The sequence below is a fragment of the Telmatherina bonti genome (assembly GCF_933228915.1).
Source record: "Telmatherina bonti genome assembly, chromosome: 6".
Classification (NCBI taxonomy): Eukaryota; Metazoa; Chordata; class Actinopteri; order Atheriniformes; family Telmatherinidae; genus Telmatherina; species Telmatherina bonti.
The window spans coordinates 24425160-24442458 of NC_136624.1; the positions used below are offsets into that span (position 1 = coordinate 24425160).

Below are 17299 nucleotides of genomic sequence, written 5' to 3' on the forward strand. Positions count from 1 at the left end.
CCACCTCAGTCTGTTTTCTTTTTGTCTGTTATTGGTTGATCTGTCTATCCACCAACCACCAGCTCATCCTCTGTGGCCTGTAGATGAGAGGTCTGGTCTGTTGTTACAGAGGAACAGGTGGGGCAGGCTAAACAGTCAGCCCAGGCTTGAATCACACACACACACACACACCCATGCAAGCTGCAGGCAGGCAGGCAGCCGCTCAGACACTGGCCCATATGGTAGACCTCTGGAGCTGTTGCCCTTAGCAGAGAAGGGAAGGGAAGGACAGAGGGAAACAGAAATGTTTGGAGGATGGCAGGAGCAGGAGGAGACTGAGGGAAGGGGGGCAGGTTGAAACTAATCAGCAAGCATCTACAACTGTCCACAGTCTTTGGGGAGTTAGGACATGCATATATGTGTCTGATTGAACTGGGGGTGTGGAAAAGACAAGTGGGGGGTTGTAGTTGTCTCAAAATGTGCCAGCTTGGACTTGTTTTACTTCTCTCATTGTTGCTCGTGGTTTGCTTTATTTAACCGTCACACACGTCTAAGTCATTCCAAACATGTTAAACTCTTGAACAAATATTTTATTGGGAATAAATACTTTTTTTTTTAAAAAGTGCATGAATATGATGTTTTTGGCATATGGAAGCTGTAGTTTGCATAGGTTCTGCCTAAGCACAAGCTGATGTATGTCATCAGTCACATTTGTTTGTTGGTCTGTTTGTGAGCTGATGCAAAGCACACCAAGCTGAATTTTTAAAAAGTTGGATTTAATGTGAATAATCCATTAGATTTTTGCGGGGAGCCAAGATACTTTCTCAAAAGCTGCAAAGCAGCATATGAAATCTATCAGTGCCCCTCTAACACTTATTGCTGTTACTGTCTTTTGTTTTTCAAATCATCATCAGTGTCATGTTATTCTGCAGGAATAATGTACTAATATTATTCAAACAGATTATTATTATTATTATTATTATTATTATTATTATTATTAAAGAATAATATTGAAATGAACTTACATTTTGAAAATATTTATTGATTTAGCTTTTTCTTCACTAAAATTTATTCCGAGGGTTGATGTGTTTAATTTCAGTTCCAGGTGAATCCTTGAGAATGAATCCAACGTGGTTAACTGTATCAGCACCTTTACATACAAAATGAGCCCTTTAATAACCCTTACTGAATTCACACTTCTTAGAGTGAGTCAAAATAACACAAAATGTTGTGCCCTGAGATACATTTGTATCCATATTTCCATACGACAAATTACCTTTCAGAATAATATTTTATGCTACAGTCTATTCGCTTGGGTATCTTGTGGACACATATTCTTGACAGATCCTAGTTCCTTAAAAATCCTCCTGTCCCCTTAATTGAGGCTTTGAAAGCATGTTAAGCTGTGCTACAAAGATAGGCTGGCCACCTGCCACTCACATTGCAAAGTAATAGACTGACAGATGTATAGACGGGAGGTCAGATGGTCAAACCTTTTGTCAAAATGCAAAACATCATTAGGTAGATGCAATGCTTAAGTCAGGCCTCGTTGCTGAAGCCTCAGCTCTATTGTTTAGAAGATATTGTATTGTGCCTGTTTCCTGTATGTATGTGCTGTATAATATATACTACTAAACAAAAAGGTGCATTACTGTGGTGAAAAAACATCATATAAATCATAATTTTTAAACATTTACTTGTCTGCTACATTTTTTGTAAAAATGTTTTATATTATCCACTAGAGGGCACAGAGACACTCTACGTTGTTGTGTTTTCACTTCATAAAATGTCAGTAAGCAGCTATATACTTTATACACACCTTGTAACATTTAGGGATTGCAATATATATTTGTCATTATGTGTGCATTTTTAATCTCAGGTAAGTCTGGAGGCTAAAAACCATCCTGCGTTGCTGGAAACTGTTGATAGAAATTCTTAGAATGAATCATTATCCTTACTGGCTTGAAATATATTCAGATATAGTCAAAGTAACTGTGTGTAGAAATACTGCAAATTATTAGACATTTTTGTTAATATTAAGCACACTGAAAGCAGAATCATCCATATATTCTGCATTTTTAACAGCTGTAGGTTTTCTAGGTGCATGGTTATTATGTTAATAGAAGCACACTTGCTCTCGCTCCTGCTGTTGTGTTTTACACAGTTCCCATCAAATATGACTTATATAATAATAATAACAATATCATTGAGGAATAAAGGTTTTAAAAAAAAGGAATAAAAGGAATAAAAAGGAATAAAGGTTAACTGATTAAAATTAGGCTATTTTTTTCTATGTGTGACTTTAGTATTTCTTTGTTTGCTTTGATTCTGATTTGTTCATATAAAGATGCATTTTACACGCCATATGTCTGAACTTAATCACGGTTATGCATCTAATCTGTGGACAGCTTGTGGCTGTGTGATGTCAGTTGATGACACTGTTTTTAATCTTACACTCAGACTTCTAAGAGATTAATCTGTGTATGACATGATTTAATTTGTGAACGTGCAGAAGACATTTCTTCCTTTATAAGGTCGATGAACTGTTTGGACAATATAACAGGAAATGTTGCCCTAGATTCAACACCATCTTCTGCTTCTTATTTATTTATTTGTTTAATTTTTTTTTTTTAGAAATGAAACCTCATTACATAGTATAATGTTTCAGCGAATCAAAGGTTGAAGCAGCTGAATATAAGTATGCATAAAAAAATCATAAAGTGCACATAGTGTACATACGTTTCTGTTGAGGTAATAGAGACATTTAATCACTAGAGGGCGACAAAAGATTGGGAACTAAGTTTTAAAACATGAACTGATGTGAAAAGTGTTCCCTAGTAATTCTGTTCAATGGCTACAACAGATCCATCTAAACTCACTTTTATTAGTCAAGATGTTGTTACCTCTACATGCAGTAGCATATATTAACCTAAGATATATAAAACAAGGAGTAAAGGTTGGACTTATCAAAATGCTTAGCTACTTATGTGTTGTAAAAGTGTAATTAACTCATGGACATCTTTAAACTATCTGAAAAGGTTAAAAGTAGTGTTTTCAGTCTGTGCTCCAAACTTGTTTTCATTATTCATTTTCATTTGCCCCTCACTAGCCCACCCAGGAGAGTGCCTGCTAAAATTGGGTGGTAGAACTGTCTTGCTATTTCACCTGCTGTGAAGCAGATGCAACAGCTGAAAGGGCTGGGAGATTACTCGCAGATGCAAAAAGAGTACTTGAGTGGTGGACTGCTTTATCCTCTGTGACTCATGAACATTCCCAATCATGCACAATTAAGAGCGTACCTGTCCTGAATCCACCGTGACAGTGCAAGACCTGCTCATGATTAATTTGAGTCCAGCATTTTTATTCTACAGTTGCAATCATAGCTAATTGAAATTAGTTTATTACTTACAATACATGGCATTGTTTTTTTTTATGACAAATGGGTACACGAATTATTTTGATGAAAAAAAAAAAGCTACAACTTGAAGTTTTTCTGCAGTAGAAAGTCACATTTTTGCACTGTAACGCTACAACACACACACACACACACATACATATATATATATATATATATATATATATATATATATATATATATATATATATATATATATATATATATGTGTGTGTGTGTGTCTGTGTGTGTGTGTTGTAGCGTTACAGTGCAAAAATGTGACTTTCTACTGCATTTATATGCATTTTTAGATACAGATCTGGTTTAATTAAGTTACAGAGTAAAATCAGATTATTTCAGTCTATGGACTGAATCTGCCCTTACTTACATTTGCATGTTTAGTGTGTAAATGGCAAAACAAGTTTAAACAGGGCAAAACTGTCATGTTACGAAATCAGAATAATTTCTGTCTGCCTTCTCAAAACAAGCCACAATGCTGTTTATGTTTCTTTCAGTCTTTCTAAATCACATTTTAAACCACATTTCATGATGAATCTAAATAGACTAAACGGTTCAACATGATTAGCCTTCTTTACAACTCTGATAACCTCACAGTCATCATGAGTAGATTCAAGCTGCTTTGTAAATGTTATGCCTGATATAAATTCTGTCCACTGGAAACAGAACTGGCTTGGGAGGCATTCAGATTTTCCCCATGAAAGAGCATCTGCAGTGGTTTTGCGCCATTTGGAGACACTGTAAATGAGATCTGTGATATGATGCCTGGCTGTTCAATGCATTTGAAATAAATAAATGGATGAATCAAAACTTAATTTTGTGTGACTCAGCCACACACAGCTGATTAATGGGTGGACTCAACAAGAAGCTCTTTGAACTTTGAGTGTGTCAACACCGTTGCTAATCGTATCACCCTCAGTTAACTTTACTTCTTACTACTGGATAAACCTCTTTGGAAGAGGAGAGAGTAGAGAGAGAAAGAGAGAGACTTTGAGTGTGTGTGTGTCTATGCATGCCCCCTACCCCAGCCCTCCACCCCCTCTTTACAGGACTGGCAACCCATCTAGAGTTATTCCAGGAATGCGTTGAACATGGCTGCCGCGATGAAGGCGCAGAAAACGGGACTCCTGGAACTTCGAGTGACCGTGGACCGCTGGATCCGGGTGTTGGCCACGCTTACCGAGGACGCTCTCACAGTTAACCCCGGTGAGGGCACCGAGGAGCCCGCCAAGCCGAGCCCGAGTCCCGCAGGTGCTGTCAACGGAGACCCCCCGAACCTGAGCTCGTCCCCGGTCCCGGAAACCATCACCAACGTGAAGCGCACTGTGCGGGTTACTAAGCAAGATGTGGGAGGACTGGGAATCAGTATCAAAGGTAAGACATTTAAGATTTACTTACAGCTAACAAGTTATAGTCAGTTAACAAGTTTATGTCTCGTAGTTTGAGAGCAGCGTCTGTCAACACGAGGCTGAAAATACGAGTCAGTTAAGTTAGCTAACTTTAAACTGTGCACTAAGTCCTACAAGGGTGCGACAAAGTCGACTTTTACAAGTTTTTTTTGGAGGAATAATTCATATTATAAAAGAAGTTACAGTAAAATAAGCCAAATTGTTGCAACAACAACGAAAAAAAATGACAGCTGAAAGTGGGGGTGGGGGGACAATTTCAGTGCCCTAAACTCACCGGAGTTGGTAATTATCGGTTTCTGCTGGCTGCATTTTAACAGACTGCTCTCAAACTGCGCCAGAATAACAGCAGACAGCAAAAAGCACGAACAAACTTTACACCTTCACATCTACTGATGTTCCTCCATCACTTGAATATGAACTTTATAGTATTAATGTGTCTCCAACAGCCTCTCTTCCCTCAACATTTTTTATATTTTTAACAAATAATCTATTTTTTGTGCTTTAAAACTAATTGAAGCTTTATTTTCATATATTTCACACACACACACACACACACACACACACACACACACACACACACACACACACACACATATATATATATATATATATATATATATATATATATATATATATATATATATATATATTTATTTATTTATTTTTCTCCACAAGCAATTAAAAGATAATCATACTGCTAAGGACATGAACTGTACTCAACAGGTTACATTACGGATCACATCATAATAACACCACTTTTTGACGCTTTGGCTAAAACTAACTTCATCCCACATGCAGAGTACTCAGATTACATCAGAAATTTTTTTGTCAGTTCTGTATTACAGACTAATAAAAATGGACTATTCTGGTTCAGAGGATTTTAAAAAAAAAAATCAATATTATTATATTATAATTTATAAACATTTATAAAAATGTTTTTTCTTTTTCAGTAAATGGCATAAAAAGAATTGTAACTCATAATACGCGTTGCATGAATGTGTTCTCCATGAAGCATAAAAATGTTGGTTAGATGATGTTTTTTTTCAGAGTTTCACTGCATTTATATGAGCAAAGGTCAGAAGCTCACTTGCACGAGTGGACGACTGTTGGACATCATGGATGTGTCAACGCCACTCCTCTAACCTTTCAATGGGAAGAGGTCACAGCCTTTCCATATCTTACAAACCAGACTAACATGCTTGTGATATGCTGACAAAAAGCCTTTTCTTTGTCCTGTTTCCTCAGCCTACAGCAACAGGCTATTATCTCTGTGGAAACACCTCCAAGTAAAAAAGAATGAGAAGGATGAACACCGGGAAGCAAAGTAAATACAAACAATTCAAATACAAAGTGCAGGACAGCTGGAGAAATGTTTCGATTTGATTTCCCTGGAGTTGGTGGAAACAGTTTGCTGCTTAGGTTAGCTCCAGTTTACTTATGCAGCGTAATTTATGCCTTTGTTTTTGTGCAGATAGCTTCCTATATGATGCTCCTTTGTTCTATTACGTTTGCAGTTTTATAGCATATTTCAGTGCCACTGTTTTTTTTTTCCCTTTGGTCCCCTGATGAGGAGGTGATTCTTCAGTTCTGGGTTGTGATATCTGCACCATCAAAACAAACATCAAGGCAGTAAATGTGATAAGAAATGTTTTCTTGCCAAGCCTCTATGCAGTATGTGTTTGAACTTGCATGTGTGAGTTCTGAAACCTCCTTTTGCTGGCAGGTTTGTACTCACAGATAATCACTTGACAGCTGGCTGTTGCACTGGGTTGAATTGATGGATAATTGTAAACTCTGCGCTATTGTCATGTTTCAAAGGTGTCTCATCATGGTAGCTGCTTATTGCATGTTCATTTTAGCTCCTTCCATCATTGCCCTCACCACAGCAAACAAAGCTAGGCCCTAATGACATAATTGTAATGTCCATCTCCGTGGAAATGGGTGGTGTTAAAAATGTGGCAGGATGTTATTAAAACAAAATCATAGCTGGCAGCCTGTTGGCTTGACATTGTTGTGACGCTGGCTGTTCAAAGGCGGGGAGGGAGAAAGGGTGCAATGGAACGACAGAGGGAAGAATGTACCAGCACAAAGAGCGAGCTACAGATGAAACGGGATGTGGAATGAGCCAAAGAGGCATGGGATGGGTAAGAGGAATGGAGGGAATAGGAAGAAAAAGCAGGGACATGCAAATAAAAGAAGGCAGAAGGTGTTGCAGGGTAGCTGACGCTGCATTGTGAACAGCTGAGAGGAGCCGTCCACAGCAGTCAGTTGTCATTGGCCAAAGATGAAAGCTATGTGGCTGGGAGTGGAGTACTCCACCAGTGTTAATTTTAGGGAGCCCACCCCAACTTCCAGAAGAGCATGGAGGCAACCTTTACTCACATGTCTAAATTTAAGAGGAGAGGCTGGGAACGCTAGACTTGAGGTCTCTAGACAGACTGACTGGTCAGAGGAAAGGGAATTATTCCTCTGCAGATCTTTTCATTACTTCTGTACCAATTATGCAAATTTGTTTGTTTTTTTGTCTCGGTGAAAGTGACAAAAACTATAAATGTGATATCAATCGGGTTAGAAGAAATCCCACTTATGTTAAAAATGATCCCAGATGTAATTTCATTATATTCGAAAGACAACCATTATTACATGTTTGTGACCAGCTCACTGTTAGTTAGCAAAGCTCAGATGCAGTGTTACATGAGGAATATATCACTGCAAATGTATTTTCTTCTTCCTCATGTGGCACTTTACTTTCATCGACAATGTTAACCAGCGTTATTTAGAATTTTTTGGGTCTATTTTCTGTTGCTTCTTCAGTTGTTAATTAGCGCTGTGTGCGTTTTAACTGAGGAAGTGCTGACCGTGCGTTTTGAAAGTCCTCCTATTCCAGCAAACATAGAGTTACCACAAAATTACCTCATTAGACACATATCAGTACTGTGGGTGCCAAAACCGTTCATTTACCTGTCATTAGTAGCTCCCGTCATCCCACCCAACAACACGCACTGCCACCCACCTGCCAGCCATGTGACAGGCTGCCACTTGGAGGGAGCTGAACTGTTCGATATGAAAAGTTGGAGTGGAAAAAAAAGAGAAAAGTAAGAATGGGAAGGGAAAGGGAGTTTTCTAGGAGTGGCAGCCATACTGATGGTCACTTTTGCTACAAGATGTCAAATAGGTTTATTCAGCTGTCATGTTAGTAAGTAGTATTTCAGACGGCAGTAAAACCCAAAAATATGTCAGGAGAGCGTGATAAGATGAAATGAGACATGAAGTTGGAAAAGGATTCATGTGCTTCTCTCACTGTTGTTTACCTGACTTGTTTTCAGCTGCTTTCCTGATGTATACTTAGTTCATTTGGTCCCAGTGGTAAATTACTTTCACATGAATGACAATAACATCTTTTAGTTAACTCAAGGGAATAAGACCCCTTTTTCTGCTTGTCCAAAGGAAGGCAGGAGTTCAGTTCTTTTTAAGTGGGAAGAGATGTTGCGAGAGCTTGTTGTAGCAGAAAAAGTGCAGAACCCATGTTGGTTTAAATGAAGCTGAAAGTTCATTGGCCATGTCCTTCCCCAAAAGTCACTGTTGAAGTTTTCAAGATGTTTTCTGCATTTGAGGGTTTTCAGCTCATTTCATTTGAGATTGAATCAGGGTCGAGTGCTTCTTTTTTGCCGAAAGTACTTTTCATTATTCAACATTTTATTATTATATTCTCCTTATATAGCTAAAGACGTTTGTTTATTTATTAGCTTTACTGTCAATCCCCTTTAATAAATCAGTTGGAGCTATTATTTTCTCACAGGCCAGCTGTCAGTAAATGCTACTATTGTTATTAATCTGTTAAACCCTTCATGCAGGGGATTCAGATTGTCTGTAATTCATTCATTTATAGTTGTCTGCTGGAGTTTAAATGCAATGAAAGGAGATTATAGATGCCTGCAATTCAGAACCCTTATGGTGTTGCAAACTGGGGGCAAAGGTAAACTGAAGGTTAGAGAAGCAAATTGTGACTGGAAAGTATTCACATTTAATCCTGAGTGTTTTGACAGGGGTGAGTAGACACAGATGTCTAACTATCACCATTGACATTTACCATCTCAAATAAATAGGTTTTAGTTTCTTATGTAAGTATTTGGTGTTGCTTTATGCTTAATATGCTGCATGTTTTTTAACATTGTCTTCTGAGGGCTGGTCGGCTGTGGGTTTGGATTTCACTGTTTTATTTTTAATTACTAAAAAAATAAGGGCCGCACGGTGGTGCGGTGGTTAGCACCGCAACCTCAATGCAGGAATGACGCTGATTTGAGCCTTGGTTTTGAGGAACGGTTGAAGAAGGCCTGTCTGTGTGGAGTTTGCATGCTCTCCCTGTGTTTGTGTGGGATCTCGCTGGGTACTCGTGACTTCTTCCAAAAACATGTGTGTTAGGTGAACTGGTCACTTTTAAATTCTCCCTAAGTGTAAGTTACAGTGGTTGCTTGTCTCTCTGTGTTGGCCCTGCAATGGACTGGTGACTTGTCCAGAGTGTACCTTGCAGGGACAGGCTCCAGCCCCTAGCAACCAGTTCATGGCATGAACTGGTTGCAAGTACAATATGTTCTTGTCACTGGCCTGCATTCACACATTGCATTGATGTGTCTGTAAATTGCCCTGAAATTACGTTGTCATGAAGTGGTGCTATACAAAGAAAGCTGAAGTAAATTCAATTCAGGACACTGCTTTTTAAGTATTTTTTAAATAATGTTTTTAATTATACCTGACTGCTAACTAACAAGCTAGATGTAAATAAAAGCAGAGAACATTTTATTGGCAGTTAAAAAAAATTCTACTTTTCATTTGAGCTGCCATGATGCTCATGGGCAAAAATGAGCATCATTAACCTCATTCCTTTTCAGAAAATCTGTGCTCAGAGTGGCACAGGAAGTTCTGAATGATATGAGACTCTTGATTCACAATTTAACCTGATGAAATTAAAAAATTAAACTCAAGACAGAAATCTGTAAATCAAATGGAATAGACAATCTGATACTGTTTGATTTTTTTGATTGGATCGTCTCTATACTGATTAAATCATTGTTTAAATCCATTGGTCGGATGTTTCGCTAACTAACCGCTACCTAATGATGATTGAAAAGTTTAATATGTTTTGTTTCATCTGAGTCCTTCATGACTTGGTTGTTGCTAACATGTATGCTGTGTGATGCAGTGGCTTTGAGACAACTTTCTCTTTAGAACTAGGAAGTATGTTTTATCTTTCTCATTTGGCACTAGGCTTTAGAGCTCTCTTCTTTCATTTGGCTTCAGCCCAAAGTGTTCCCACACTGCAGCTGTGGGTTGCAGTTTTAAACCACGTCCATCTGGACTTACAGTGTTGTTCCATACTTATTTGCTTCAAAATGCAGCCATAAAGCGAAATACTTGAGTCACAGGTCAAAAGGTCAAAGTCCAGGGGGGGAAAAAACCTTTAAAATAAGTCTTTTAAAATTTGGTTCACGTAGATGTTACCTGGTAAATATCTGTCTTGCCCAGTTTGTCCCTTTGCAAGTTTTACTCCTGGACCATGGTTTCCTCCTACAACGCAGAGACGTGAATGCGAGATTAATTTGTGGTTTAACGTTGAATAAGCAAAAATGTGAACATTCATGGTTGTCTTGCACTGTTTGGTGCTATGCACTTATAGACATGCCTTACTAAAGCTTTTTATTCACCTACAGCATCTTTAGCATGAAAAGAGCACATATTTTCCTTGGATGAATAAATCCACAGTTTCCCAGCAACGACAAGTTCATTGAGGCATAAGAGTGAACAGTAAGGGACACTTTTATGTCTTGTAGGGAAGCAGACGCCAACCTGGACAAGAAAAGTCCAACAGTCTTGTTAAAAATCCCAGCTAACTAGAAGAAAATGACAATATGTTTTTTTTTCAGTTTTCACAGTTCCAGTGAGGAAAGGTGCAGCTATATGCAGATAATGTTGCCTTAATGTCATCACTGCACTAGAAGCTATAGTAGATATAGTTTCATTTGGCTACAAATAATGTCAGGTGATAAAGCTTATTTTTGCTTTTTTTTTTCCACTTGTGCTGCCCTGTTCTGTGGCCCAGTGGTAGGAAAGCCATGATCTAAAGGATGACTGCTTCCCTCAGCACAGTCACAGAGTTGAAGGTTATAGTTTGCATGAGTTTTCAAAGTATATCTTTTTTGACTCTTTGAGCACAACAAGCCAAGTAACATCTGTACAGCCAGTGTCTCCTCTTTTAAACTTCACCTGATTTATTGTCACCGTTGGGGTTTGTGTGAGTCTGTGGAGGAGACATCCCAGGCCCACCCACAGTGACTCTCCAGCATGGAGCAGACACACAGACCACAGAGGTGACAACAAAATTAGTCGCAGCTTAATTCTTAGTATTCACTGAACCTAAACCTGAAAAAAAGGTGTTTTTTTTGTTTTGTTTTTTTTCTAGAGGAGTGAAAATTTTTTAGCTTATTTTTGCGTGAGGATGGCTAAAATGATGTTGACATTCTTAGGGTGTGTGTCCGCAGAGGATTTTTCTTCTGGCAGAAAACTGCTGCTTTGGCACTTGGAAGCGCCCCTTTTCATCGACTTGTCAGAAAAAAGCATCCCACTCACATTAATATTGACTGCACAGTTTGCAGCAAACTTGCAACTCATATGGTGATAAAAACACAGCGCTCGCCAGCAATATTCAGTGTCTGTGTGATCGGATTGAATGGGTCTTTCTTTGAATGTTGTGATCATTTCAGTCTAAAAGGAATTCAACTTGATACCGAAGGACATTTAAACTGTTTATCATCTATTTTACAACAGTAAACTTTAAACCCCTTAACTACACCCTCCTGAGGAAGATTCATGAGGTAAATCCAAACAAAATCACTGAAAATTCAACCTAAACAAGATATATTTTTAAATGAATGAAATGTAGCTCTTCTTTTAGATACTTCCTAGCTTGCAGGTCACACAGCAGTGCCATTAATGATAAAAGCCAATAGTGAGCATCCATCGGAAAACTAGCTGACCTTTTTTTTAAACGACATAAAGAGAGAGAGAGAGAGAAGACATGATAGGATCTGCAGAGGATAGTACAGGAGGGTTATTGCTGCCGTCTCAGACTGTCCTCATGTGCTCTTCTAACTGCAGTTCATATAACTTAAATTTAGATCATTAAAATGAGCAAAGTAAAAGTTAGAATCAAGCAAATGTTGGATGAAGGTTGGTTTTTGTTTTTGTTTGTTTGTTTTTCTCTCCTCAGCATCCACTAATTTGTTTTGTTTTATGACTCACAAATTTGACCCTTTTGTGTGAAAGCACAACCACAATATCTGGCAACATATAAGAAAAACACGTAGAGCAGTTCAATATTCACTCTTTATTTACATAGGCACCCTGTTTGGATTGTATGATTAGACAAGATCAACAATTGTCTTCTTCGTTAACCTGTGATGCAATCATAAGTTCAGTGTTATACTGCAACATGCAAAAATAAGCTCGTAACTTTGTGGAAAAAGCCCTGAAACAATATTAATGTTTTTTATTTTTCTCTGTTATTATGCAGGAGGAAAAGAAAACAAGATGCCGATCCTCATCTCCAAAATTTTTAAAGGCCTGGCTGCAGATCAGACTGAGGCACTTTATGTTGGAGATGCCATATTGTCTGTCAATGGTTACGACCTACGGGAGGCCACACACGATGAGGCTGTACAGGCGCTGAAAAAAACTGGCAAAGAAGTCATCCTTGAAGGTAAGATGATGATATTCATAGACAAGACTCTAAAAAGTTTTTTAAAAAAAACCCAGAAATCCGTCTGTTCTTCTTCTAGTATCATCTGTCCCTCTGTTTTTATTTATTTATGTATTTTTCTAAAAGTGACAGGAGGCTTGTTGGACTTCAGGACATGCTAAATAGGTGGTAAATATCTACTTTTCTTTATAAAGAAACACTTTACCTGCATTTCTTAACTATATATTTTTGATTGTGAGGCTTGAATTAGGCAGCGCTCTTCCACCTACTGTCTCCTCTCCTCTCATGTTAGTAAATAGTTGCCTTAACATGTTTTGATGCATTTTATCCAGCCATGTATTTTATTTTTTTTCTTTATCTTTTAAGTTTACTTAAGGTTGAGAGAGAGAAAGAGATAGAGATATTTTCTGGTAAGTCCAAACTTTGATCAACCTTCACTGAAACCATCCAAATAATTAGTTGAACAGAAACAGTGAAAAGGAAACAGAAGACTGAAGAAAATTCTGTGCTTGTCTGAGTGTCTCGGACATTTTTTAATGAGCAGCGTTCCTAAACATCAAGCACTTTTGAATTACATATGAGGTTAACTCAACATTTGAGCAGAGCATAATGGGGGAATTAGTGGTACAGTAAGACTGTGTATGTGCAGAAAGGTTTGGATGGTGGACTCAGCAGGTGAGTTTCTCTTCTCTTGGCTTAACTGTTTGATATAAACAGCCACAGCAAAGATCCAGTATCTCAGTGTTTTTCTCTCTCGTTTGTTCTGTGCAGTCTTATACTGGATGTGTTAAGCATAGATTGAGCATCTTAGTCTACCAGCAGGTGTAAAGCAGCAAGTAGTCCGAAGTTTGATCTTTAATCGCAACGACAGGGTAAAGGGATTACAGACAATCTTTGCTTTGTCTAAATGACTGCCTCACAGGAATTTAGGATCCCCCACCACGCTTGTTCTAAGTTGGCTGGTTAAATTATAAATCCACTACCAATAATTAATGTCTTAACACAAATGACATAGACATGTTTTTGCACTGCATTCTGTTGAGATGCTGTCATAGACATTGTCAGATGACTTCCAGCATGTGCACAAGTCTCTTGATGAGCTTTAAAAAATAAGCTTGCATAATTATTTTAAGCAAGTTAATACACTATCTGAAGGGGAAAAGTTACCAGATGACCATGTTACCGCATTGTTGGGAGTTCACTTGCATAGCGGGGTAGCTTGAGTCAACAGAGAAGACACAATTGGAGCTCCAGCCAGGGGAAATCATTGCAAATCCCCCTGTCTTACATGTCCACAGTCAGGCAGAAAAGTGTTGATATCAGATGGCTCAACCAGCGCTGCTCTGTGATCCGTCATGTCAGGAATCATTTCATGGGTTTCCCATCCCTCCAGAGGACCTGATAGAGGAGTGAGGAGACGAAAGAGGCTTGGAGGCCGACTGAGGGGTTTAGTGTGTGTGTATGTGTGTACATGTACATCCACAGTTTTTTTATGTCTTTCTGTGTGTTTGTGTTTATGTCTGTCTGACCTGGAGAGAGTTCTAATGCCTGATCCAAATCTGTCGTTCAACACTTTGGAGTATCTTTGAGGTAAAAGTAGAAAACATATAGAAGTAACATTTTTGTGACATTTTAGACCTACAAGCTTTCCATCTGCAGTTGTAAATCTTTAAAAATTTCCTTTTTACTTAATTTCACTGCTTTATAAATACTTAAAATATGTGTCATGAAGTTCAAATAACAATTTCTTGTTTTAGTTTTTGGCACTTTATCAAGATATTCAGCAACCTAGTCAGAAACTAACTCATTCCTGGCACCACTGCAGTGTTAAAGGTTAGGCCTTTCTTTCATGTGCACAGCAACAAGCAACCACCACTGCTGTGCTCAAGGCGGTTGTCAGCGCTCCGTGAAATTCATAACACAGACGGCCTTGACTGAGATCAAGGTGAAACAGCCTTACATTAAGATGGCTGTAATATTTGAACAGTAATGCTTGAATCTGTCAGATTAGTGCCTTTGTTACATGTGCCGGTGTTTAAAAATTTTGCACACAATTTTTATTTCGGGTTAGGGTTTGATGCGATTTGTTTCCTGGAAAATCACTTGTCCCATACCTTTAGTAATATTATCATGGCGAAGAATGTCTTCAAGGAAAATATGTATTTTCTTCAGCAAAAGTTCACTGCTAAAGGATCATGTTTAAAATTGTTTGCAGTAGATTTTTTTTTTATTATTTGTGAGGGTTCAGGTTACACTATTGGATTTTACTAAATTATTTCAATGGGCTGCACAGTTGCTTAGCAGCCAGCAGAGCAGTAAAAGGGCAATATCTACTGGCCAGGTTCCAGGTGTGAGGGGGGAATAAATGTGAACCTTCTTAATCTAACTAGACTTTTTCGCATGTTTTTTTAAAAAAAAAGTGGAACAACTACAATCTTACTTGATCCAACTGTGACACTTTCTATGAAAAGAGTGATAGAATAATCATTGAGCGTGTGTGAGAAAGGACATGAGAGGGTCAGATAAATATAACAGATCAAATGAAACCATAAAAGCACAGCTGCCTTCATTTCCTCCCAACAGCATTTACAGCCTGTCTGTGTGTGTTTATGTAAAGGTGTGACAACACATGTTCTGCACGGTGTCCATACCTCTGTGTGCGTATGGTGTTGTGTTGCATCTTTATGCATGGGACTATGTCTTTGCAGATAAGAAAGGAAAAAAATGGTGACAACTAGAGCAACGTTTTTCATGTTACACACCTCATATGGAGGTACTGTCACTATTGATATTGAAGTTGCTGCACTGGTGCTGTAAAATACTAATTGAGGGAGGATAAAGACACACTTAGACGTGGCTTCTCATCTGTCCACACATATTTAATCTATTTTAGTTTGGCTACAGCTCTTGCTGAAAATGTATCCATCCTTTCAACCAGTTTGCCAGCCAAGGCAGTCTACAGTGTGTACAGTTACACACACATACACACAGTAGCTGTGCGGTAAAACTGCATGTGTCCCTATGTGTGTGCATGAAAGAGATAGTGGGGGGTAGGGATAGTTGGGTTGTAAAGCAGTTCCCTGGGCAACCAAGGTCTGAGGTCTGACAGAAAAACATGTGTACAAAGAAAATTCTCAACTCATATATATGCAATTAATTAGACACATGAAAATGTACACATATAAAGGGTGTTATGCAAAGAAGAATGCTAAATGGGCTGCAGATAACAATATATATATATATATATATATATATATATATATATATATATATATATATATATATATATATATATATATATATATATATATTATATATATATAGATATATATGTATGTGTATATGTATATATATATGTATGTATGTATATATATATATACGTATGTATGTATATGTATATATATATGTATGTATGTATATATAGATATACATACATACGTATATATATATATATATATATATATATATACATACATACATATATATATACATATACACATACATATATATATAAACATACATACATATATATAAATATGTATATATGTGTATATATATATATATATATATATATATATATATATATATATATATATATATATATATATATATATATATATATATATATGTATATATATATATATATATATATATATATATATATATATATATATATATATATATATATATATATATATATATATATATGTAGTGGCAACTTCAGTCTGATCATGCAGCACAGGCTGCTCTGACAGCAAGGTGGAACTGAATGAGTTATGTGTGTGTTCTTTAGGACAGAGGAGGGCGAAGAGGGAGGTGTTGCTACAGACAAGAGAAAACTACACGTTATTTTTTTGTTACTCATCAAAAGTCCTCCATACCACCAGAAAAGGACACTAGACATGTTGATGCTTGCTTTGTCTTTAAATAGACTCACTGAAGGTTCTGAGACATCTTTAAATATAGCCCCAAAACAGCTTAAAAAAGTTAGTAGTGGAGGTACCATGTGCATAAGTAAATTGGCGTACCCGTAAATTTTGTGCTCTGACAAAAGATCTGTTATTAAAGTTCTTTTTTTTTTTAATGCGTTAATTATTTGTAATTGAAGCGTAAAGTCTAGTTAGACATGCTGGTTGCACTAAATTGAGTTCATGTTACAGTTTTTAACCAGCAACACTCACGCATTTCTATGTTGCTGGTTAAGAACTGTAATATAATATAACTTGCAACATTACTTAGGCAAAGCAGAGCGACAAAAATAAATAATTATAAGTGACAATCAATACATAATCTGTGACAATAAAAGATTTGTTATTCTTAATACACAAAGTTGGATCATGTTTGTACTCAGGTGCTAATTTAAATGTCAGTATCTGTTATATCAAAACTTGGATATCCAGAGAGATATCATTCTCAGTATACGGTTTGTGTGCATAAGAGCGACAAAAAACCGTGTGAAAGCATATGTTTCCCCTGTTAAAGGATTTTGTGGACTCTTCTGGTTTGCTCTGCTCTGTCCTTTCCATTAAGGTATTTCAGACTCAGTGCACATACACACAGGGATAAAGCAGACTTAGTTATGGAAGCTCAATCGCCACATTCTTTCTCTTGTCTAAACATTTTTTAGAGAGGGAATGTGTTATCAGATGTATCAAGTGTCCTGGTTTCTGTCATCCCTAGTGGGCTGCTGGCCAGTGTATGAGCACAAACTATTGATTTACTTTGAGCAAAGTTCAGTGTGTTCAG

General features: G+C 37.4%; 1 protein-coding gene across 1 annotated transcript in view; it reads left to right on the top strand.

The window, feature by feature from the left end:
- Nucleotides 1-4437: 4437 nt before the first annotated feature.
- The window catches only part of snta1 (syntrophin, alpha 1), a 31866-nt gene continuing 19004 nt past the window's right edge, over nt 4438-17299 (top strand). The window contains exons 1-2 of the mRNA XM_079241766.1: nt 4438-4765; nt 12368-12553. Coding sequence (XP_079097892.1) covers nt 4483-4765; nt 12368-12553 — 469 coding nt within the window. The 5' untranslated portion in view covers nt 4438-4482. The remainder of the gene's footprint in view (nt 4766-12367; nt 12554-17299) is intronic.